Source organism: Scyliorhinus canicula, chromosome 8 (assembly GCF_902713615.1).
Source record: "Scyliorhinus canicula chromosome 8, sScyCan1.1, whole genome shotgun sequence".
Classification (NCBI taxonomy): domain Eukaryota; kingdom Metazoa; phylum Chordata; class Chondrichthyes; order Carcharhiniformes; family Scyliorhinidae; genus Scyliorhinus; species Scyliorhinus canicula.
The window spans coordinates 522,228-548,719 of NC_052153.1; the positions used below are offsets into that span (position 1 = coordinate 522,228).

At 50.7% G+C, this 26,492-nt stretch overlaps 1 protein-coding gene across 4 annotated transcripts in view; it reads right to left on the reverse strand.

Moving 5' to 3' along the window:
• Positions 1 to 26,492, reverse strand: part of LOC119970046 (ADAMTS-like protein 1) — a 343,924-nt gene that overhangs the window by 304,452 nt on the left and 12,980 nt on the right. The window contains exon 1 of one of the 4 annotated variants that reach the window (XM_038803989.1): positions 11,554 to 11,623. The exons of the other annotated variants lie outside the window; for them this stretch is intronic. Within the exon in view, the coding sequence (XP_038659917.1) occupies positions 11,554 to 11,604 (51 nt within the window). The 5' untranslated portion in view covers positions 11,605 to 11,623. Of the gene's footprint in view, positions 1 to 11,553; positions 11,624 to 26,492 lie in introns of those variants that run through there. 4 annotated transcript variants of the gene reach the window in all.

Genomic DNA, 26,492 nt, shown 5'->3' on the forward strand with positions numbered 1-26,492 from the left:
CAATTAACCCATGCCCCGTCCTCAACTAGTTCCAATCACTTGAGGAGGTTGAATATTTTCATCCTGTATTGGCCCTGGGATTAATTGTATATATCTTTATTTAAATTATTTTTCTTCAAATTTTTCAACAACAAAATTTATCCCAACAATGAAGTAAACAAAGTGTAGAAATAAACAGAAAGACGACCCCCCCCCCCCCCCCACCCCTCAATACAACGCAATAAGTTAATAACAATACAAAAAAGAAGCAAATAGCAAACACACCGTCACAAAAACAAATCCCCTTCACAGCCCCCTAAACCCCCCCCCCCCGGGTTGCTGCTGAGATTGACCACCCTCTAACCCTCCGCCAGGAAATCGAGCAAGGGCTGCCACCGCCGGAAGAACCCTTGTACCGATGAACCTGATGATCCCGGCCATGTCATTGATCCAGGCCTCCAGGCTCGGGGGCTTCGCGTCCCTCCACGGTAAGAGAATCCTACGCCGGGCTACTAGAGACGCAAAGGCCAGGGTACCGGCCTCTCTCGCCTCCTGCACTCCCGGCTCCGATGCTACCCCACAGATCGCGAGCCCCCAGCCCGGCTCCACCCTGGAACCGACCACCTTGGACCCACCCCCTTCCAAAACCCCTCCAACGCCGGACACGCCCAGAACATATGGGTGTGGTTCACCGTGCCTCCCGAACACCTCCCACACCTGTCCTCCCCCCCCAAAGAACCGGCTCATCCTGGCCCCGGGTTTAATTGTATATTCTCAGCTCTCCTGGGAGACAGCATGGCAGAGAGGGTGTGTGGCATGAGATACGATGGGGTGGCTATCACAAAGAAACAACTGCCAGCAATCAGGTAAATATTTCTGGGTTGAATGATGTGAACCATTCAGGCCGCTGTCAGAACAGTAACTATAATATTGACAGAACCCACTTGCACGCAGCATGAGTACGCTGGAAGAGGGTGGGACAGTATTGATCTGTATTCAGAAAGCAGAGGGCAGCAATTTCAGATGGTCACCAAGAGGCCACAAGCAGAGCTAATGGAGGATGTTTTACTGTGCTGAAGGCTGTCGCAATGTGAAGGTCTAGACTTTATACAGGGAATTCCCCTTAACTCTGGTTGCCTCTAGGGTCAGTATCCACGTTAAGCCACATCGGACCATTACCTCCTGGAGAATGATGAAAATACCGACAGCAAATAACCTGTCAAAACACAACTTTTTTCAAAATTATCTCACTTCTGAATAAGACGATCGCTGCACATCACAGTTCTGAATGTCTACAGAGAGACAATCCAATATCTGGGTGATACAGAGACAGTGCGGGGATCTGGGTGATACAGAGACAGAGCGGGGATCTGGGTGATACAGAGACAGTGCGGGGATCTGGGTGATACAGAGCGGGGATCTGGGTGTTACAGAGACAGAGCGGGGATCTGGGTGATACAGAGACAGAGCGGGGATCTGGGTGATACAGAGACAGTGCGGGGATCTGGGTGATACACAGACAGTGCGGGGATCTGGGTGATACAGAGACAGAGCGGGGATCTGGGTGATACACAGACAGTGCGGGGATCTGGGTGATACAGAGACAGAGCGGGGATCTGGGTGATACAGAGACAGAGCGGGGATCTGGGTGATACACAGACAGTGCGGGGATCTGGGTGATACAGAGACAGAGCGGGGATCTGGGTGATACAGAGACAGAGCGGGGATCTGGGTGATACAGAGACAGAGCGGGGATCTGGGTGATACAGAGCGGGGATCTGGGTGATACAGAGACAGAGCGGGAATCTGGGTGATACACAGAGACAGAGCGGGGATCTGGGTGATACAGAGACAGTGCGGGGATCTGGGCGATACAGAGACAGAGCGGGGATCTGGGTGATACAGAGACAGAGCGGGGATCTGGGTGATACAGAGACAGAGCGGGGATCTGGGTGATACAGAGACAGTGCGGGGATCTGGGTGATACAGAGCGGGGAACTGGGTGATACAGAGACAGAGCGGGGATCTGGGTGATACAGAGACAGTGCGGGGATCTGGGTGATACACAGACAGAGCGGGGATCTGGGTGATACAGAGACAGTGCGGGGATCTGGGTGATACAGAGACAGAGCGGGGATCTGGGTGATACAGAGACAGAGCGGGGATCTGGGTGATACAGAGACAGAGCTGGGATCTGGGTGATACAGAGACAGTGCGGGGATCAGGGTGATACAGAGACAGTACGGGGATCTGGGTGATACAGAGACAGTGCGGGGATCAGGGTGATACAGAGACAGTGCGGGGATCAGGGTGATACAGAGACAGTGCGGGGATCTGGGTGATACAGAGCTGGGATCTGGGTGATACAGAGCGGGGATCTGGGTGATACAGAGACAGAGCGGGGATCTGGGTGATACAGAGACAGAGCGGGGATCTGGGTGATACAGAGCGGGGATCTGGGTGATACAGAGACAGAGCGGGGATCTGGGTGATACAGAGACAGTGCGGGGATCTGGGTGATACAGAGACAGAGCGGGGATCTGGGTGATACAGAGACAGTGCGGGGATCTGGGTGATACAGAGACAGAGCGGGGATCTGGGTGATACAGAGACAGAGCGGGGATCTGGGTGATACAGAGACAGAGCGGGGATCTGGGTGGTACAGAGACAGAGCGGAGATCTGGGTGATACAGAGCGGGGATCTGGGTGATACAGAGACAGTGCGGGGATCTGGGTGATACAGAGACAGAGCGGGGATCTGGGTGATACAGAGACAGTGCGGGGATCTGGGTGATACAGAGACAGAGCGGGGATCTGGGTGATACAGAGACAGAGCGGGGATCTGGGTGATACAGAGACAGAGCGGAGATCTGGGTGATACAGAGACAGTGCGGGAATCTGGGTGATACAGAGACAGAGCGGGGATCTGGGTGATACAGAGACAGTGCGGGGATCTGGATGATGATGATTAGAACGCAACTATTTCTAAATTGGGAATGAGCTCCCTTCGAATTTTTCACAATGCCATTTCTCAAAGCCTGAAGCCATTTGCTGTGCCTTTATATTATATTTAAAATGACTTTATAAAAGAAAAAATTACAGTATTTTAAAGCCACGACTCTAATTGTGCAGAAACTCTGATTCAGAACAGATGAATAATAAGTTGATGCTTAGCGTCGCTGATGTTTAGAATGATAATTTGGTTCTAATTCGGAGAGGTATGCAATGAATAGAATGGGCTGAAATGTGATCTCCCATCTTGGCATGTTAAAAATATGCAACTACACGCCAACATTTCATACTCTCTAGTTAGAAAAGCATTCATACGCCACATGATTCTTTCCCCCACTGGCCATTTCCAAAGCTTTAGTGAATCGTAATTATCCTCAAGCCAGTCTTCAGCCATGGTTATTATCTGCCTGAGTGATTAGCAGAAGATGCTCCCGCACAAACCACCGCCCCAGGGCACTCATTCTCTCTCACTTTCACCCCAAACATTCACATCGCTCCCATGCTTCAACTGTGAAAATGCAGCTCAAAGACACAGCTGCTGCACAATTATTTTAATTTGTTCAAAGAGGAAGGTGTGTTGATTTAAAGATAAACTAGTCTTTCTAAAGCAATGATACACACAGCCACAAGACGCCCAGGATAATTTAATTCCAGGTGGAAACACAAGTCATGATTGGATCAGGCGTGAAGCAGTCTCTGAGCTTGTCTCCATGCAGAGGTATCGTGGCAGGAATTTAAGCTCATGGGGCATCACGGTTCTGGCACAGATTCTATACACAGTGCGGGGATTTGGGTGATACAGAGACAGAGCGGGGATCTGGGTGATACAGAGACAGAGTGGGGATCTGGGTGATACAGGGCGGGGATCTGGGTGATATAGAGACAGAGCGGGGATCTGGGTGATACAGAGACAGTACGGGGATCTGGGTGATACAGAGCGGGGATCTGGGTGATACACAGACAGAGCGGGGATCTGGGTGATACAGAGACAGTGCGGGGATCTGGGTGATACAGGGCGGGGATCTGGGTGATATAGAGACAGAGCGGGGATCTGGGTGATACAGAGACAGTACGGGGATCTGGGTGATACAGAGCGGGGATCTGGGTGATACAGAGACAGTGCGGGGATCTGGGTGATACACAGACAGAGCGGGGATCTGGGTGATACAGAGACAGAGAGGGGATCTGGGTGATACAGAGCGGGGATCTGGGTGATACAGAGACAGTGCGGGGATCTGGGTGATACAGAGCGGGGATCTGGGTGATACAGAGCGGGGATCTGGGTGATACAGAGACAGAGCGGGGATCTGGGTGATACAGAGACAGAGCGGGGATCTGGGTTATACAGAGACAGTGCGGGGATCTGGGTGATACAGAGCGGGGATCTGGGTGATACAGAGACAGAGCGGGGATCTGGGTGATACAGAGACAGTGCGGGGATCTGGGTGATACAGAGCGGGGATCTGGGTGATACAGAGACAGAGGGGGGATCTGGGTGATACAGAGACAGAGCGGGGATCTGGGTGTTACAGAGACAGTGCGGGGATCTGGGTGATACAGAGCGGGGATCTGGGTGATACAGAGACAGAGCGGGGATCTGGGTGATACAGAGACAGTGCGGGGATCTGGGTGATACAGAGACAGAGCGGGGATCTGGGTGATACAGAGACAGTGCGGGGATCTGGGTGATACAGAGACAGAGCGGGGATCTGGGTGATACAGAGACAGAGCGGGGATCTGGGTGATACAGAGACAGAGCGGGGATCTGGGTGGTACAGAGACAGAGCGGAGATCTGGGTGATACAGAGCGGGGATCTGGGTGATACAGAGACAGTGCGGGGATCTGGGTGATACAGAGACAGAGCGGGGATCTGGGTGATACAGAGACAGTGCGGGGATCTGGGTGATACAGAGACAGAGCGGGGATCTGGGTGATACAGAGACAGAGCGGGGATCTGGGTGATACAGAGACAGAGCGGAGATCTGGGTGATACAGAGACAGTGCGGGAATCTGGGTGATACAGAGACAGAGCGGGGATCTGGGTGATACAGAGACAGTGCGGGGATCTGGGTGATACAGAGACAGAGCGGAGATCTGGGTGATACAGAGACAGAGCGGGGATCTGGGTGATACAGAGACAGAGCGGAGATCTGGGTGATACAGAGACAGAGCGGGGATCTGGGTGATACAGAGCGGGGATCTGGGTGATACAGAGACAGAGCGGGGATCTGGGTGATACAGAGACAGAGCGGAGATCTGGGTGATACAGAGACAGAGCGGAGATCTGGGTGATACAGAGACAGAGCGGGGATATGGGTGATACAGAGACAGAGCGGGGATCTGGGTGATACAGAGACAGAGCGGGGATCTGGGTGATACAGAGACAGTGCGGGGATCTGGGTGGTACAGAGACAGTGCGGGGATCTGGGTGGTACAGAGACAGTGCGGGGATCTGGGTGATACAGAGACAGAGCGGGGATCTGGGTGATACAGAGACAGAGCGGGGATCTGGGTGATACAGAGCGGGGATCTGGGTGATACAGAGACAGTGCGGGGATCTGGGTGATACAGAGACAGTGCGGGGATCTGGGTGATACAGAGACAGAGCGGGGATCTGGGTGATACAGAGACAGAGCGGGGATCTGGGTGATACAGAGACAGAGCGGAGATCTGGGTGATACAGAGACAGTGCGGGGATCTGGGTGGTACAGAGACAGTGCGGGGATCTGGGTGATACTGAGACAGAGCGGGGTTCTGGGTGATACAGAGACAGAGCGGGGATCTGGGTGGTACAGAGACAGAGCGGGGATCTGGGTGATACAGAGACAGAGCGGGGATCTGGGTGGTACAGAGACAGTGCGGGGATCTGGGTGATACAGAGACAGAGCGGGTATCTGGGTGATACAGAGACAGAGCGGGGATCTGGGTGATACAGAGACAGAGCGGGGATCTGGGTGATACAGTGCGGGGATCTGGGTGATACAGAGCGGGGATCTGGGTGATACAGAGACAGAGCGGGGATCTGGGTGATACAGAGACAGTGCGGGGATCTGGGTGATACAGAGACAGAGCGGGGATCTGGGTGATACAGAGACAGTGCGGGGATCTGGGTGATACAGAGACAGAGCGGGGATCTGGGTGATACAGAGACAGTGCGGGGATCTGGGTGATACAGAGACAGAGCGGGGATCTGGGTGATACAGAGACAGAGCGGGGATCTGGGTGATACAGAGACAGAACGGGGATCTGGGTGATACAGAGCGGGGATCTGGGTGATACAGAGACAGAGCGGGGATCTGGGTGATACAGAGACAGAGCGGGGATCTGGGTGATACAGAGACAGAGCGGGGATCTGGGTGATACAGAGACAGAGCGGGGATCTGGGTGATACAGTGCGGGGATCTGGGTGATACAGAGCGGGGATCTGGGTGATACACAGACAGTGCGGGGATCTGGGTGATACAGAGACAGTGCGGGGATCTGGGTGATACAGAGACAGAGCGGAGATCTGGGTGATACAGAGACAGTGCGGGGATCTGGGTGATACAGAGACAGAGCGGGGATCTGGGTGATACAGATAATTCTTTATCAACAACATGTCACTGTATCATAAATCTAATTTCCTGATATTATACAAATTAAACGTTCTATCACAGGCAAAAACATTAAATAAAATGTCTGCTGAGGATGTAATTCGTCTGCTATTTTATTCCCCTTTACCTTCAGAACGTGGTGATGGCGGCTTTATAATCGGCTGCTGTCCGGATGGGATTGATATAACCAAGCGGTTATATTCTGCTTTATAATCGGCTGCTGTCCGGATGGGTTTGATTTAACCGAGCGGTTATAATCTGCTTTATAATCGGCTGCTGTCCGGATGGGATTGATATAAACGGGGACGGTGTGTAAATTCAAGATCAACTTTATTGATGTGTGGCTGGAGTTAAAGAGCGGCTCAGACTTCCTCAGGAAGGCAGCTTTGCTTCTCCCAGGAACATTACTGAACTAGTTGCAATTTCACTGACCCGAATCTCTTCTTGACTGTTTTACAGCATGGTAGGACAGTGGTTAGCACTGTTGCTTTACAGCTCCAGGGTCCCGGGTTCGATTCCCGGCTTGGGTCACTGTCTGTGTGGAGTCTGCACATTCTCCCCGTGTCTGCGTGAGTTTCCTCCGGGTGCTCCGGTTTCCTCCCAGAAGTCCCAAAAGGTGTGCTGTTACGTAATTTGGACATTCTGAATTCTCCCTCTGTGTACCCAAACAGGCGCCGGAGTGTGGCAACTAGGGGCTTTTCACAGTAACTTCATTGCAGTGTTAATGTAAGCCTACTTGTGACAATAAAGATTATTATTAAATTCAGGTGATGTTAACTGGGAACAAATTCTCAAACTGCTGCAGTGAGATTGGGACAGAATCTCTTACCGTCTCAGTCTCTTTATCTCCATCATGACACTGCACAAGCTTATTACAGTGTTGGTAACTGTCACAGGAATGACCCTCGAGTCTCACCTCTGACTCCAGATACCATGGCCATCCAGCCAAACAGCAAGACCCTGAGAAGGCAGATGTTGTCAGCTTTCCTTGATGATTACAAGATTGGTGTTTAATTATCCCACTGTCTCAAAACCAAGTCACAAATGACCTCAAACTTTCCTCACATTTATGGGACAAAGTGCTGGGTCAGTGTGTGCTGACTAATGATTCTACCCAGTTTAACTGGATTCGGGGGTGAGGAACAGAAGCAAATATCATGAAATTAGGTCTTTTCCTCCACCCTCTTCAAATAGATACTCTCTTACAAATAACTTTGAGAAACACACAAACTACAGAAATACAATTGCTGTAATAAGATTAGAGGGTGATTTTACAGCGTAATTTTACAGGGTGATTTTTCAGGGTGATTTTACAGGGTGATTTTACAGGGTGATTTTACAGGGCGATTTTACAGGGTGATTTTTACAGGGTGATTTTTACAGGGTGATTTTACAGGGTGATTTTTACAGGGTGATTTTACAGGGTTTTTTTAGAGGGTTTTTTTTACAGTGTGATTTTACAGGGTGATTTAACAGGATGACTTTACAGTATGATTTTACATTGTGATTTTACAGGGTGATTTTACAGGGTGATTTAACAGGGTGATTTTTACAGGCTGATTTTACAGTATAATTTTACAGGGTGATTTTACAGGGTGATTTTACAGGGTTTTTTACAGTATGATTTTACATTGTGATTTGACAGGGTGATTTGACAGGGTGATTTTACAGTATAATTTTACAGTATAATTTTACAGTATAATTTTACAGGGTGATTTTACAGTGTAATATTACTGTGGGACTGTTATATATATATTTTTTAAATTTAGATTACCCAATTATTTTTTCCAATTAAGGGGCAATTTAGCGTGGCCAATCCACCTACTCTGCACATCTTTGGGTTGTGGGAGCGAAACCCACGCAGACACGGGGAGAATGTGTAAACTCCACACGGACAGTGACCCAGAGCCGGGATCGAACCTGGGACCTCAGCGCCGTGAGGTGGTTGTGCTAGCCACTAGGCCACCGTGCTGCCCATGGGACTGTTATATTGACCATTGACTGAGTTCCTACTTTCCTTCTTGTAGCTGATTCTGATTCATTCTCCATCGAGTGTGAGCTCTGATCGCTATTAGAGCTTGTGGCACACAATGTTTTAATTAGGAGTGTTTGTTGCCAAATTAGCCAGTCCAAGAAATTCCTACCCTTTATGTTGGCCGACTATTTGGCGACAAGAAGCAACCCAATCTAATCTAACCCAATCCTTTCCTGAACACTTCCACAGGCATATGAAAAATGAAATGAAAATGAAAATGAAAATCGCTTATTGTCACGAGTAGGCTTCAATGAAGTTACTGAGAAAAGCCCCTAGTCGCCACATTCCGGCGCCTGTCCGGGGAGGCTGGTACGGGAATCGAACCGTGCTGCTGGCCTGCTTGGTCTGCTTTAAAAGCCAGCGATTTAGCCCAGTGAGCTAAACCAGCCTATATTTCCCTGCAATGATTTCCTGCATTGTTACCATGAATAGGACCATCAATGACCTTGTAGCCTGACGGAGTAGCCTGACGGAGTAGCCTGACGGAGTAGCCTGACGGAGTAGCCTGACGGAGTAGCCTGACGGAGTAGCCTGACGGAGTAGCCTGACGGAGTAGCCCTGACAACACTGAGTTAATTCTAATGTCTCCAAGAGATCCCGGACTCAACACAGATCGGTGGTTTACTGGGGCTATGCTGCTGAAAGTTAAGAGACCCTCATCTACCTGTTGTTTGGGGTGGGAGGATATAATAATAATAATATTTATTATCACAAGTAGGCTTACATTAACATTGCAATGAAAGCCCCTAGTTGTCACACTCTGGCGCCTATTCGGGTACACGGAGGGAGAATTCAGAATGTCCAATTCACCTAACAGCACGTCTTTCGGGACTTGTGGGAGGAAACCGGAGCACCCGGAGGAAATCCACGCAGACACGGGGAGAACGTGCAGACTCCACACAGACAGTGACCCAAGCCGGGAATCGAACCGGAGACCCTGGAACTGTGAAGCAATAGTGCTAACCACTGTGCAACCGTGTCGCCCATATTGGGCTCCTGGGTTGAGTTGAGATCCTGTACGATTGAGCATGAAGCAATGACTTCCCCAACAACTGTTCTATAGCAGTGCAGGAGCATCCTGAAGCTGGCGAGGTGTCCGACTGAGCTCCTTTGAGGGGTCAACAATGTTACTCCGGGTCACACAAAGAAACTTCAGGAATCCTTTGCCTGTTACAATCCCAGTTGATGTTAAAACTGGACAGGAACATTCCGGAATGGTACCCTGCTCAGATGACTGTGGGTGGGATTCTCCGGTTGGTGATGCCGAAATCGTGTTCGGTGATTGCCTGGAGAATCCCCATTCACGGCTATGCTCTACGCTGCCTTGATACTGGCCCCCGTTTTTTCTTTTGTAAAACACCACCGTTCCCATGCTAGCCTTGGGACATAGCTTCAGAATCGGCGAATCCAGCCCCATAACCTTTACAAAACATAGAGGCACAGAGTCACAGGACCGCTAATTAGTTTTAACAACAAAAAAAACATTTATTAATATAAAAAGTTGTGTTGTTATACTGTGCGCCTTTACTCCCTCCTTAGCTTAAATATACACAGATTGAAAGATTAACATGGGTGACAAAGTACATCTTAAACTACAATGGTCTAATTAACACAAAAAGTCCCTTTTAAACAGACAAGATGATTGTGGTCAAACGCAGTTGCCGCTCTGAATGCAGGTTAGTGTTGTGGATTTCCCACCAGAATCCCGCCATGTGGTAATCACACAAAGTATTAAATGTGCAATTTGGCTGTGGAAACCTTCTCCCATCACCCTTCCTGCCCCCTCCCCCCCGGGGAATCACCAAACCACCCCCCTCCCAATCCCTGACCATGGCAACTCCCACCCAGAATTTCCCCTCCTGCCAAGAGCCCCCTGGAGCCAGCTCCCCGCTCCCTAGCCATGAAATCCTCCCATTACCCCCGTGATCTCCTCCTTGTTACTGCTGAATGCTGTTGGCAAGCTGATTCCCCACCACTCCCATCCGCTAACCAGACTATTGGCATCTTAAACTTTGCGGTTCAAATCTCCCTGGTTTCAGTTGAATAATGGCAGGAAACACTAACCAGAATCCATTGTTATTGAATGTTGCTTGGGCAGGGTGTACACTGGGCAGAATGTGCCACACGTCACACCATCACCCAACACCAAATTCCACCCCATTAAAGCTGAGCAAAAACAATCCAGCCTTTCAAAACAGGAACGACATTCCCCCCACCCACAGCCCCCCCCCCCCCCCCCCCCCCCCCCAACCATGTGCAGGAGAAGTAGTTACCGTATCAATATATTCATCAGTCATAAACCATACCTGATAAGGCACATCAATTACTCCACAAGTGAATAATGTTTCACTTCAGGAAATAAAATGTAACAATCACTTCATTTCCCAATTTAATAATTTCAGATTATCAAGGGAACAATTTTAATCTAAAATTGCTGCAATTCATTTGCCAACATTGATGTAAAATGAATAGCTCAAAGTTAATGAAACCAGAAAAATCTACTTGTAGCTTTTACCATGTAAAAAATTGTAAAATTAGTTTGAATTTAGTCCCAATCTCACACTTTTGAAGAGTTAGTAACAATCTGACTGTCACATTCTGGTTCGTTACTCAATACTGACGATGGATTGACCTCAATTCGGACATGAACCTCATTCCAAGTGAAAGGGGCAGAAACTGGGGAGGAGATTCTCAGCCAACATCAGCTGTGACGCCTCCTCGACGCTGGTCTCCAAGATGTCTCCCTCGGCGCTGCTCAGGACTGAGGTCTCCAGGGGGCATGAGGATGGTGGGGGCTGGTTGGCTGATTGACCTGCCAGGGAAGTGAGATGGCATTGGTCCATCACAGGGGAGACTGACGGGAGAAAGTTAACTCCCGTGAACCGGGGCCCTGACTGGATGTGTTGAGGGTTCTCAATGTCTACTGCCCTCACCTCGCCCTCTGCACAGGGGCGGTCCTGCTCCTCGCCGACCAACTCGCTCATGATAGGATGTGGGCTTCTCAGCTTGGGCACAGCTCTGGCCAGGTGTGCCCGCTCACACTGGGTGTGTTTCAGTGGGTCCTGCAATGAGACAGATTGATGAGTGTAGGCAGGAGTCCTGTCGGGTCAGATGATGAAGTCTGGAATGGGTGGGAGGTGAGCGGGAGCAGGAATGTGAGGAACAGATTCTTTGGGCAGCACGGTAGCATGGTGGTTAGCATAAATGCTTCACAGATCCAGGGTCCCAGGTTCGATTCCCGGCTGGGTCACTGTCTGTGCGGAGTCTGCACGTCCTCCCCGTGTGTGCGTGGGTTTCCTCCGGGTGCTCCGGTTTCCTCCCACAGTCCAAAAGATGTGCAGGTTAGGTGGATTGGCCATGCTAAATTGCCCGTAGTGTCCTAATAAAAGTAAGGTTAAGGGGGGGGGGTTGTTGGGTTACGGGTATAGGGTGGATACGTGGGTTGAGTAGGGTGATCATGGCTCGGCACAACATTGAGGGCCGAAGGGCCTGTTCTGTGCTGTACTGTTCTATGTTCTATGTTCTATCTATGTTCTATGTTTACTGGGGGGAAAGGGCCGGGGGGAGGTCGTTGGGGGGGGGGGGGGGGGTAGGGGGGAGTGTGCGTCATAACAAGTGCTGTGATCCTGTGAGGTGTCTGGGTGAGAGGTCACCATGGAGGTGTGAAGTTGTGTGAAGGGTGGCAGCGGGAGACATGGGAAGGCAGACTTACCCTGACTGCATTCAAAGTATTATCTTGCATCATTGAATTTGTCTATGTGTTTGTGGAACCCACCTCTTCCTTCACCTGAGGAAGGAGCTGCACTCCGAAAGCTAGTGATTCGAAACAAACCTGTTGGACTTTAACCTGGTGTTGTAAGACTTCTTACTGTGCTCACCCCAGTCCAACGCCGGCATCTCCACACCATGGCAAGAAAAAAGGTAATTTATGGGCAAGATGTCCCATTGACAGGGCAAGATGTCCCATTGTGCAAGATGTCCCATTGGCAGGGCAAGATGTCCCATTGGGCAAGATGTCCCATTGGCAGGGCAAGATGTCCCATTGGGCAAGATGTCCCATGACAGGGCAAGATGTCTCATTATCAGGGCAAGATGTCCCATTGACAGGGCAAGGTGTCCCATTGGGCAAGATGTCCCATGACAGGGCAAGATGTCCCATTGTGCAAGATGTCCCATTGACAGGGCAAGATGTCTCATTATCAGGGCAAGATGTCCCATTGACAGGGCAAGATGTCTCATTATCAGGGCAAGATGTCCCATTGGCAGGGCAAGATGTCTCATTATCAGGGCAAGATGTCCCATTGACAGGGCAAGGTGTCCCATTGGGCAAGATGTCCCATGACAGGGCAAGATGTCCCATTGTGCAAGATGTCCCATTGACAGGGCAAGATGTCTCATTATCAGGGCAAGATGTCCCATTGACAGGGCAAGATGTCTCATTATCAGGGCAAGATGTCCCATTGACAGGGCAAGGTGTCCCATTGGGCAAGATGTCCCATGACAGGGTAAGATGTCCCATTGTGCAAGATGTCCCATTGACAGGGCAAGATGTCTCATTATCAGGGCAAGATGTCCCATTGGGCAAGATGTCCCATTGACAGGGCAAGGTGTCCCATTGGCAGGGCAAGGTGTCCCATTGGCAGGGCAAGATGTCCCATTGGGCAAGATGTCCCATGACAGGGCAAGATGTCCCATTGGCAGGGCAAGATGTCCCATTGTGCAAGATGTCCCATTGGCAGGGCAAGATGTCCCATTGACAGGGCAAGATGTCTCATTATCAGGGCAAGATGTCCCATTGGTAGGGCAAGATGTCCCATTGCCAGGGCAAGATGTCCCATTGGCAGGGCAAGATGTCCCATTGTGCAAGATGTCCCATTGCCAGGGCAAGATGTCCCATTGCCAGGGCAAGATGTCCCATTGACAGGGCAAGATGTCCCATTGGCAGGGCAAGATGTCCCATTGCCAGGGCAAGATGTCCCATTGACAGGGCAAGATGTTCCATTGGGCAAGATGTCCCATTGGGCAAGATGTCCCATTGACAGGGCAAGATGTCCCATTGGCAGGGCAAGATGTCTCATTATCAGGGCAAGATGTCCCATTGACAGGGCAAGATGTCCCATTGGCAGGGCAAGATGTCCCATTGGGCAAGATGTCCCATTGACAGGGCAAGATGTCCCATTGGCAGGGCAAGGTGTCCCATTTGCAGGGCAAGATGTCCCATTGTGCAAGATGTCCCATTGTGCAAGATGTCCCATTGGCAGGGCAAGATGTCCCATTGACAGGGCAAGATGTCCCATTGACAGGGCAAGATGTCCCATTGGGCAAGATGTCCCATTGGCAGGGCAAGATGTCCCATGACAGGGCAAGATGTCCCATTGGGCAAGATGTCCCATTGACAGGGTAAGATGTCCCATTGGCAGGGCAAGATGTCCCATTGGCAGGGCAAGATGTCCCATTGGCAGGGCAAGATGTCCCATTGACAGGGCAAGATGTCTCATTGGCAGGGCAAGATGTCCCATTGGCAGGGCAAGATGTCCCATTGACAGGGCAAGATGTCCTATTGGCAGGGCAAGATGTCCCATTGACAGGGCAAGATGTCCCATTGACAGGGCAAGATGTCCTATTGGCAGGGCAAGATGTCCTATTGGCAGGGCAAGATGTCCTATTGGCAGGGCAAGATGTCCCATTGACAGGGCAAGATGTCCTATTGGCAGGGCAAGATGTCCCATTGGCAGGGCAAGATGTCCTATTGGCAGGGCAAGATGTCCCATTGACAGGGCAAGATGTCCCATTGACAGGGCAAGATGTCCCATTGACAGGGCAAGATGTCCCATTGGGCAAGATGTCCCATTGGCAGGGCAAGATGTCCCATTGGCAGGGCAAGATATCCCATTGACAGGGCAAGATGTCCCATTGACAGGGCAAGATGTCCCATTGACAGGGCAAGATGTCCCATTGACAGGGCACGATGTTCCATTGGCAGGGCAAGATGTCCCATTGGGCAAGATGTCCCATTGACAGGGCAAGATGTCCCATTGGCAGGGCAAGATGTCCCATTGGGCAAGATGTCCCATTGGCAGGGCAAGATGTCCCATTGGCAGGGCAAGATGTCCCATTGGGTAAGATGTCCCATTGGGCAAGATGTCCCATTGACAGGGCAATATGTCCCATTGACAGGGTAAGATGTCCCATTGGCAGGGCAATATGTCCCATTGGCAGGGTAAGATGTTCCATTGACAGGGCAAGATGTCTCATTGGCAGGGCAAGATGTCCCATTGGCAGGGTAAGATGTTCCATTGACAGGGTAAGATGTCCCATTGGCAGGGTAAGATGTTCCATTGACAGGGTAAGATGTTCCATTGACAGGGTAAGATGTCCCATTGGTAGGGCAAGATGTCCCATTGGCAGGCCAAGATGTCCCATTGGGCAAGATGTCCCATTGGCAGGCAAGATGTCCCATTGACAGGGCAAGATGTCCCATTGACAGGGCAAGATGTCCCATTGGGCAAAATGTCCCATTGACAGGGCAAGATGTCCCATTGGCAGGGCAAGATGTCCCATTGGCAGGGCAAGATGTCCCATTGACAGGGCAAGATGTCCCATTGGCAGGGCAAGATGTCCCATTGACAGGGCAAGATGTCCCATTGGCAGGGCAAGATGTCCCATTGGGCAAGATGTCCCATTGACAGGGCAAGATGTCCCATTGACAGGGCAAGATGTCCCATTGACAGGGCAAGATGTCCCATTGTGCAAGATGTCCCATTGGCAGGGCAAGATGTCCCATTGGCAGGGCAAGATGTCCCATTGGCAGGGCAAGATGTCCCATTGGCAGGGCAAGATGTCCCATTGACAGGGCAAGATGTCCCATTGGCAGGGCAAGATGTCCCATTGGGTAAGATGTCCCATTGGGCAAGATGTCCCATTGGCAGGGCAAGATGTCCCATTGGCAGGGCAAGATGTCCCATTGACAGGGCAAGATGTCCCATTGGCAGGGCAAGATGTCCCATTGGGCAAGATGTCCCATTGACAGGGCAAGATGTCCCATTGACAGGGCAAGATGTCCCATTGACAGGGCAAGATGTCCCATTGTGCAAGATGTCCCATTGGCAGGGCAAGATGTCCCATTGGCAGGGCAAGATGTCCCATTGGCAGGGCAAGATGTCCCATTGGCAGGGCAAGATGTCCCATTGACAGGGCAAGATGTCCCATTGGCAGGGCAAGATGTCCCATTGGGTAAGATGTCCCATTGGGCAAGATGTCCCATTGGCAGGGCAAGATGTCCCATTGGCAGGGCAAGATGTCCCATTGGGTAAGATGTCCCATTGGGCAAGATGTCCCATTGGGCAAGATGTTCCATTGGGCAAGATGTCCGATTGGGCAAGATGTCCCATTGGGTAAGATGTCCCATTGACAGGGAAAGATGTCCCATTGGGCAAGTCAAGCGACCTGTGAACCTTGCAAAAATATATATTCTCTGTGCTACGAAAATGGATTATTTTTGTGTCTACAAAGATATAAAGGAATTGTCAGAAACTATGAGAAAGCTTTGAGTTTATGAAGAAAAACAACTGTATCTTTTCAATTTGAAACAAAAGTTAATGGAACGGATTCACAATACTCAGCTTCTTAACCAGTAATTAACTAGTAACCCAACTTTTAAACCAGTAACTCAGCTTCTTAACCAGTAATTAACCAATAACCCAGCTTCTTAACCAGTAACTCAGCTTCTTAACTCCTGATTCACTATACTTAGCTTCTTAACCAGTAATTAATAGACAGATTAAGGTCCGTCGAGTATTTGTATATAATTTACGGAGCTGCAGATTAGTGGCACTGCTTTCCTCTATGTACAACTGGGTAATCATTGCAAGTTGAAAGCAGGCTGCTTTGTAACTGGGCAACATTGGGAATACAGGCTTCAGGAATGAATTGCAACCATCACCCTGGGCACAGTCACCCAGTCTGACCTCGATCTAACTTCACAAGTTAGCTTTGAGATATTTGCTGTTCGAATTATTGTTAACAGAGGCTCAGGAATGATTTCACCAGGAAAACTGCTCTTTTGTATCTTTTAAATGAAAGTACAAACTTAGATCCACAATAGTAAAGTGAAGCTAACTTTCCACATAGTTGTCACATGAATTATGACCCAGAAACATCACTTGGAGATTAAGTAAGACTATTTTAAAAGCACAAAAATGGCATCAAATACACAATGGAGCAGGAAGACAGGAGGAGCATTTGTTAGAAACTGAGGACATTTGAACATGATTCCTGAATCCGCAATCCCGTCCCTGAAATAGCTGCTTTGTTAGCTGAGAAGTTTCTTGCGTTTTGTGTATGCATAAATTATCACCTGCTTTGAATGTCTGCCCAACATCTGATGATGATTGACTGGAAAATGCCAAGAGATCTCACAAAGTCATTCCAATCACTCGCTGTTCATTTCGTTTCAGTTATTTTTCCATACTTTTGAGATAAATTTCATTAAATGTTTCTAATGCGACATTCAATTCAGGAAAAAAACATTGAGCAATGACGGGCCCTGCTGCAGATATTCAATATTTTACAATAATTCTTCATCAGCTCCTCTGCTCTCTCAGAGCAGAAGACCTTTGAAATGAAATGAAAATCGCTTATTGTCACAAGTAGGCTTCAAATGAAGTTACTGTGAAAAGCCCCTAGTCACCACATTCCAGCGCCTGTTCGGGGAGGCCGGTACGGGAGACTGGTCTGTGCCTTTGGGGCACAGACACTAAAGTTGGAGCCGGTCCCAGTGATCCCAGTTGCTGTTTGCTGTCTTGTTATGCTTCATGTTTGAATTTAAATATTGAGATACAGGGGATGATTCTGGTAGAGTAAACAACTGGCGCCGGGACCGATTCTGCTGTTGTTGAGGGACGAGGGCCACGTGGAACACAATCGATTCCAATCAGCGGGATTGGCCGGGTCCGTGATTGACACTCGGGAGGCTGACAAGCTGCAGCTGCACACACACATTACACTCCCCACACACACACATTACACTCCCCACACACACTCATCCCAGCCGCACACACACATTACACTCCCCACACACACTCATCCCAGCCGCACACACACATTACACTCCCCACACACACTCATCCCAGCCACACACACACATTACACTCCCCACACACACTCATCCCAGCCACACACACACATAACACTCCCCACACACACTCATCCCAGCCACACACACACATTACACTCCCCACACACACTCATCCCTGCCGCACACACACATTACACTCCCCACACACACGCATCCCAGCTGCACATACACATTACACTCCCCACACACACTCATCCCAGCTGCACATACACATTACACTCCCCACACACACTCATCCCAGCCGCACACACACATTACACTCCCCACACACACTCTTCCCAGCCGCACACACACATTACACTCCCCACACACACTCATCCCAGCTGCACATACACATTACACTCCCCACACACACTCATCCCAGCCTCACACACACATTACACTCCCCACACACACTCATCCCAGCCGCACACGCACATTACACTCCCCACACACACTCATCCCAGCCGCACACACACATTACACTCCCCACACACACTCATCCCAGCCCCACACACATTACACTCCCCACACACACTATTCCCAGCCACACACACACATTACACTCCCCACACACACTCATCCCAGCCGCACACACACATTACACTCCCCACACACACTCATCCCAGCCACACACACACATTACACTCCTCACACACACTCATCCCAGCCGCACACGCACATTACACTCCCCACACACACTCATCCCAGCCGCACACACACATTACACTCCCCACACACACCGTCCCAGACAACAAGATGGTAGTGAGTGTCATAATATACATCTATGTATATGATGGAGTGCAGACAGGCAGTGATTGACACACAGGAATACCAGTAAGCACACAGAACACAGCAGCCAATCACCAGACAGGACACGACCACTATAAAGCCAGAGGGCACCAGTTTTCCCGCTCTCTCGGGACCCAGCCTCTGAGACAGTCAGAGCCCGTGAGCTAGCCAGAGCAAAAACCATACGGTAGCTGGTAAGTCTGGTCAGGCTAGTACTAGGTCTCCAGTCACATCAGCACAGTTAAACATGTATAGTAGTTAAAACGTTAAATAAAATTGTGTTGCATCTTATCAAGTGTTGAAGATGTGTCTCTCGCTACACTGCATCAAACGCAGTCCAGATCGACCCAGCCAGCCCAACACATCAGCGAGGAGAACGGCCCCGAAGATTACTGACACCGAGCGATAGAGGAGAGGCAAATGACTCTGTACCCTGTACCCCGGCCCGGGAATGAGGCTGCCCGTTGCCGCCGTTCGCCGTGTCTGGGAGCAGGTGGCAGAGGCTGTCAGAGTCCTGGGCAATATCGCCTGGACTGGCACCGCGCCCCACCCCACCCACACAGCGCACCCCACCCACACAGCCCCCCCACCCGCACCGCGCCCCCCACCCACAACCCCCCGCCCTCCCCCAATCGATTGTGGAGATGCAGTCGCAGAGTGATGGACTGCATAACGGGTTATCGGTGAGTATCCAGTACCTGCTGGCGTAGGTGGAGGAGTCCAACCGTGTGCAGGAGCAGGAGGTGGTGTCACCCATGCGTGCCACCCAGGCCAACACGACAAGGGAGGCGTACGCAGTGGAGGCATTGGGGTAGATGGTTCTGGCTATGGAGACGGAGTCCCAGACGGAGATGGCCCCCTCCCTGCACTCCGTGGCCGTCAACGTGCGGACCGTGGTTGAGACCAGACCTCCAGGACTGGCAGGGCCAGGTGTTGGGGGAGCCTCAGGGGATGGTTCTGCTTGCACCCCCTGCCCATTGGGCACACAGAGGGAGGAGAAGGTGATAGCACCGTGCCGGAACTCCGCAGCACTTCGGACTCGCCCCCCCCCCCCTCCCTTCTGTCCCTGGTGCATCTGGTGGGCAGCGGGCAGAACAGGGTGGCATCACGCTACCTGGGACACCCGAGGAGTGGCCGGGCCCATCCAGGCCCGGTTGCCTCAGAAGACACCCGTCAACGGGGACCCAGGTCAGATTTAGATTTAGATTTAGAACAGTACAGCACAGAACAGGCCCTTCGGCCCTCGATGTTGTGCTGAGCAATGATCACCCTACTCAAACCCACGTAACCCAACAACCCCCCCCCCCTTAACCTTACTATTAGGACACTACGGGCAATTTAGCATGGCCAATCCACCTAACTCGCACATCTTTGGACTGTGGGAGGAAACCGGAGCACCCGGAGGAAACCCACGCACACAGGGGGAGGAGATGGCGGGTTTCCCAGCCGGCCGCCTCCCCTCCTGCTCACTTGGGGGTGAGGGGGTGTAAAAGATTAACTTCAGAAGCCCCTTATGCCCTCTCTGGTGAAATAGTTTTTAGCATCGTAATCATCACCGAGTCAACAGCAGGCTGAATATGGCTTATTGAACCACAGAATAAACAATATCTGATCCTTAATATACAGAGGGCTGGATTCTCGATTGTACAGCTACGTCCGCAGGATCCGTCTGGCCTTACAACCAAAAAGTCGGCTCCGATCCCGCACCGATCCACCGCCCGGTGGGGGGCTCGCAGCTACACAGCGTAAATCCCCCCTTCACCTGCAGATACGGACGCAGAATGGCCGGGTCCGTGGTCGCGCATGCGCATGGTGGCGACCTGCGGCGGCCGCGCTGTACAACACGGTGCCAACCTCATACTACCCCGGCCTGCTAAATACAGCCCCCCTGTAACCCCCCCCCCGCCTCACCCGACCAGTCCCCCCAGCCCCCGCCGAAGCCCCCCCCCCCCCCCCCCGCCAGCGGATCGGCTCACCCCCCGACTGTGGCGCTGAACACCGTCCGCAGCCGGCACGCGAGGTCACTGAACGGTGTGAGGTCACACGCCCCAGAGACAATTACTGAGTCGACATACCAAAGAACATCCAGTTCAAGACTAGTTAATTTTATTATAGTGTAATAATCTGTGGGTGGGAAACTAATGGAACTATTACAAACCCGACTGACTATGGTGATTTCTCCTCCAGACTCGCTCCATGCGACAGTGTCACGTGCAATTGCTTGCCTGACATCTACTGGTCAGAGGCTATACATATTTACACATACACATGTTTATGCAGATCACCATAGCACCCAGACCATCAACCCCATAAGGTCATGGCAGAGACAGCGATCTCCTGCCCAGCTCTGCCACGCCAGGTGCCTGGCTTCACAAGGATACAGAAACAATGAGCAGAACGGCAGATCACAGATGGCCAGCTGTCCACCCCACCCCTCGGGAAATCACTCCCCCCTCCACCACTGACACTGAGCCATGGCTTCAGAACAGAGGATTCTGTACCTGTTACCAGCAGCAGTATAATCACTGCACTCCAGAGCTGATTAACATATGGTTAATCCTATCGGAAAGATTCTCTCATCCCAACATCAGACATACTCTCAAAATCCAATTAAATGTTTTCTGCAATGTGGAGCTTTTAAAATATTTATTGTACTAAAGACAGAGTAACATGTAAATAAACATCACCAATCACAACAACTCACCACGGATTCAGCTTACCTGATCCATGGCCGTATTTACCCTCTACACAAGTCTCCTCATTGCCCAAATTCATCTCCCCCCTTCCCCTCCTCCTGTGCATCCAGCTCCTCCTGAAATGTATCTATTCACCTCACCCAATCCTTGTGGGAGTGGGTTCCACATTCTCTGGGTGAGTTTTTGGAGATGTTTCTCTGAGATTCAGTGTGTTGTGAGTTGTTACTTCCTCACGGGCAGGGCTCAGGTTTAGGCAACCTGTCCACACAAGGCTGCAACAACTAAATGGGCTACAGCAGCATTGTGTCTGGATCTGTAAGATGGCAGGGAGATGGAGCAAAGGCTGCAGAGAGCTCAGTGCCGTGCAGCCTGAGGAACTGGAGCTGGTCACCTCAATGCTCCTGGACGGTAACAGGGGCTGTGTGGCAGGGCCAGCTAAAAAAAGCAGCATCATGGTGTACAGCCATCAGTAACACCTGATCAAGGTGCTCACCTGAGTCCTGACAGGTAGAGCTTACCTGTGATCTCCGCACTCTGGAGCTGGCAAATCAACCATCCAGGCCAGAAGAGGTGGCCAGTGACTGACCCTGTGACAATCCCTAACTGATACCAGTGACCAAGATAAATGTCAATGCCAGCTGGTGGCTCTGAGGTCAGATCCTCAGGAATGTGCTGTAGTTCGCTCTCATTCCCCGGGATTTCTGTGGCTGGGAAACACACAGTTCACTGCTGTACAAAGTTTGAAGCGCAGAGTGACGGGTGGGGGTGATCCTCGGTCACACCATCATACTCATTGTGTCAATCAATACACAGGTCAGAGTACAGAAGGGACATAAGGTACATACTTGCTTCATTACTGCTCTCGGCAACACCAAACAACACAGTGTCTGTCACACTGTCTGTCACACTGTCTGTCACACTGTCTGTCACAGTGTCTGTCACACTGTCTCTCACAGCGTCTCTCACACTGTCTCTCACACTGTCTCTCACACTGTCTCTCACACTGTCTGTCACACTGTCTGTCACACTGTCTGTCACAGCGTCTCTCACAGCGTCTCTCACAGTGTCTCTCACAGCGTCTGTCACACTGTCTCTCACAGTGTCTGTCACAGTGTCTGTCACACTGTCTCTCACAGTGTATGTCACACTGTCTGTCACACTGTCTGTCACAGCGTCTGTCACAGTGTCTGTCACAGTGTCTGTCACACTGCCTGTCACAGTGTCTGTCACACTGTCTCTCACAGAGTCTGTCACAGAGTCTGTCACACTGTCTGTCACAGCGTCTCACACACTGTCTGTCACAGTGTCTGTCACACTGTCTGTCACAGCGTCTCACACACTGTCTGTCACAGTGTCTGTCACAGTGTCTGTCACAGTGTCTCTCACACTGTCTGTCACAGTGTCTGTCACACTGTCTGTCACAGTGTCCCTCACAGTGTTCCTCACACTGTCTGTCACAGTGTCCCTCACACTGTCTGTCACAGTGTCTGTCACACTGTCTGTCACACTGTCTGTCACAGTGTCCGTCACAGTGTCCGTCACACTGTCTGTCACAGTGTCTGTCACACTGTCTGTCACAGTGGCAGTCACACTGTCTGTCACACTGTCTGTCACACTGTCTGTCACAGTGTCTCTCACACTGATTGTCACAATGTCTGTCAGAGTGTCTGTCACAGTGTCTGTCACACTGTCTCTCACAGTGCCTGTCACACTGTCTCTCACAGTGTCTGTCACTGTGTCTGTCACAGTGACTCTCACAGTGTCTGTCACACTGTCTGTCACAGTGTCTGTCACACTGTCTGTCACACTGTCTGTTACACTGTCTGTCACAGTGTCTGTCACAGTGTCTGGCACAGTGTCTCGCACAGTGTCTCGCACACTGTCTGTCACAGTGTCTGTCACACTGTCTGTCACACTGTGTCTGTCACACTGTCTGTCACACTGTCTCTCAGTGTCTGTCACAGTATCTGTCACACTGTCTCTCACAGTGTCTCTCACACTGTCTCTCACAGCGTCTGTCACACTGTCTGTCACACTGTCTCCCAGTGTCTGTCACAGTGTCTCTCACAGTGTCTGTCACAGTGTCTGTCACACAGTCTGTCACACAGTCTGTCACACAGTCTGTCACACAGTCTGTCACATTGTCTCTCACAGTGTCTGTCACACTGTCTGTCACACTGTCTGTCACACTGTCTGTCACACTGTCTGTCACACTGTCTCTCACACTGTCTGTCACACTGTCTGTCACACTGTCTGTCACAGTGTCTCTCACACTGTCTGTCGCAGTGTCTCTCACACTGTCTGTCACAGTGTCTCTCACACTGTCTGTCACAGTGTCTGTCACACTGTCTGTCTGTCACAGTGTCTGTCACAGTGTCTGTCACAGTGTCTCTCACAGTGTCTCTCACAGTGTCTGTCACAGTGTCTGTCACACTGTCTGTCACACTGTCTGTCACACTGTCTGTCACAGTGTCTCTCACACTGTCTGCCACACTGTCTGTCACAGTGTCTGTCACAGTGTCTGTCACAGTGTCTCTCACACTGTCTCTCACAGTAGCTGTCACACTGTCTGTCACACTGTCTGTCACAGTGTCTGTCACACTGTCTGTCACAGTGTATGTCACGTTGTCTCTTACAGTGTCTCTCACACTGTCTGTCACAGTGTCTGTCACAGCGTCTGTCACAGTGTCTCTCACACTGTCTGTCACAGTGTCTCTCACAGTGTCTCTCACATTGTCTCTCACACTGTCTGTCACAGCGTCTCTCACACTGTCTCTCACACTGTCTCTCACACTGTCTGTCACACTGTCTGTCACACTGTCTGTCACAGCGTCTGTCACAGCGTCTGTCACAGCGTCTGTCACACTGTCTCTCATAGTGTCTGTCACACTGTCTCTCAGTGTCTGTCACAGTATCTGTCACACTGTCTCTCACAGTGTCTCTCACACTGTCTGTCACAGTGTCTCTCACAGCGTCTGTCACAGCGTCTGTCACAGCGTCTGTCACAGCGTCTGTCACACTGTCTGTCACACTGTCTGTCACAGCGTCTGTCACACTGTCTGTCACACTGTCTCTCAGTGTCTGTCACAGTATCTGTCACACTGTCTCTCACAGTGTCTCTCACACTGTCTCTCACGGTGTCTCTCACGGTGTCTCTCACGGTGTCTCTCATACTGTCTCTAACACTGTCTCTCACACTGTCTGTCACAGCGTCACACTGTCTGTCACACTGTCTGTCACAACTGTCTGTCACACTGTCTGTCACACTGTCTCTCACACTGTCTCTCACACTGTCTCTCACACAGTCTGTCACAGTGTCTGTCACAGTGTCTGTCACACTGTCTCTCACACTGTCTGTCACACTGTCTGTCACAGTGTCTCGCACAGTGTCTGTCACACTGTCTGTCACACTGTCTGTCACACTGTCTCTCACAGAGTCTGTCACACTGTCTGTCACACTGTCTGTCACACTGTCTCTCACAGTTCTGTCACACTGTCTGTCACAGTGTCTCTCACACTGTCTGTCACACTGTATGTCACACTGTCTCTCACAGTGTCTCTCACACTGTCTGTCACAGTGTCTCCCAGTGTCTGTCACAGTGTCTGTCACAGTGTCTCTCACACTGTCTGTCACACTGTCTGTCACAGTGTCTCTCACACTGTCTCTCACACTGTCTGTCACAGTGTCTGTCACACTGTCTCTCACAGTGTCTGTCACACTGTCTCTCAGTGTCTGTCACAGTGTCTGTCACACTGTCTCTCACAGTGTCTCGCACACTGTCTGTCACACTGTCTGTCACACTGTCTGTCACAGTGTCTGTCACACTGTCTGTCACACTGTCTGTCACACTGCCTGTCACAGTGTCTCTCACACTGTCTCTCACACTGTCTCTCACACTGTCTCTCACACTGTCTGTCACAGTGTCTGTCACACTGTCTCTCACACTGTCTGTCACACTGTCTGTCACAGTGTCTCGCACAGTGTCTCGCACAGTGTCTGTCACACTGTCTCTCACAGAGTCTGTCACACTGTCTGTCACACTGTCTGTCACAGTGTCTCTCACAGTTCTGTCACACTGTCTGTCACACTGTCTGTCACACTGTCTGTCACAGTGTCTCTCACACTGTCTGTCACACTGTCTCTCACACTGTCTCTCACAGTGTCTCTCACACTGTCTCTCACAGTGTCTCTCACACTGTCTCTCACTGTGTCTCTCACACTGTCTGTCACACTGTCTCCCAGTGTCTGTCACAGTGTCTGTCACAGTGTCTCTCACACTGTCTGTCACACTGTCTGTTACAGTGTCTCTCACAGTGTCTCTCACAGTGTCTCTCACACTGTCTGTCACACTGTCTGTTACAGTGTCTGTCACACTGTCTGTCACACTGTCTGTCACAGTGTCTCTCACACTGTCTGTGAGAGTGTCTGTCACAGTGTCTGTTACAGGTCTGTCACACTGTCTGTCACACTGTCTGTCACACTGTCTCTCACACTGTCCGTCACAGCGTCTGTCACACTGCCTCTCACACTGTCTGTCACACTGTCTGTCACAGTGTCTGTCACAATCTCTCTCACAGTGTCTGTCACACTGTCTCTCACAGTGTCTGTCACACTGTCTCTCACAGTGTCTGTCACACTGTCTCTCACAGTGTCTCGCACACTGTCTGTCACAGTGTCTCTCACACTGTCTGTCACACTGTCTCTCACAGTGTCTGTCACAGTGTCTCTCACACTGTCTGTCACACTGTCTGTCACACTGTCTCTCACAGTGTCTGTCACACTCTCTCACACTGTCTGTCACACTGTCTGTCACAGTGTCTGTCACACTGTCTGTCACACTGTCTGTCACACTGTCTGTCACATGTCTCACACTGTCTGTCACACTGTCTGTCACACTGTTTATCACAGTGTCTCTCACACTGTCTCTCACACTGTCTCTCACACTGTCTGTCACACTGTCTGTCACAGTGTCTGCCACAGTGTCTGTCACAGTGTCTGTCACAGTGTCTGTCACAGTGTCTCTCACACTGTCTGTCACAGTGTCTGTCACAGTGTCTGTCACACTGTCTCTCACACTGTCTGTCACACTGTCTGTCACACTGTCTGTCACAGTATCTCTCACACTGTCTGTCACACTGTCTGTCACACTGTCTGTCACAGTATCTCTCACACTGTCTGTCACACTGTCTGTTACACTGTCTGTCACAGTATCTCTCACACTGTCTGTCACACTGTCTGTCACACTGTCTGTCACAGTATCTCTCACAC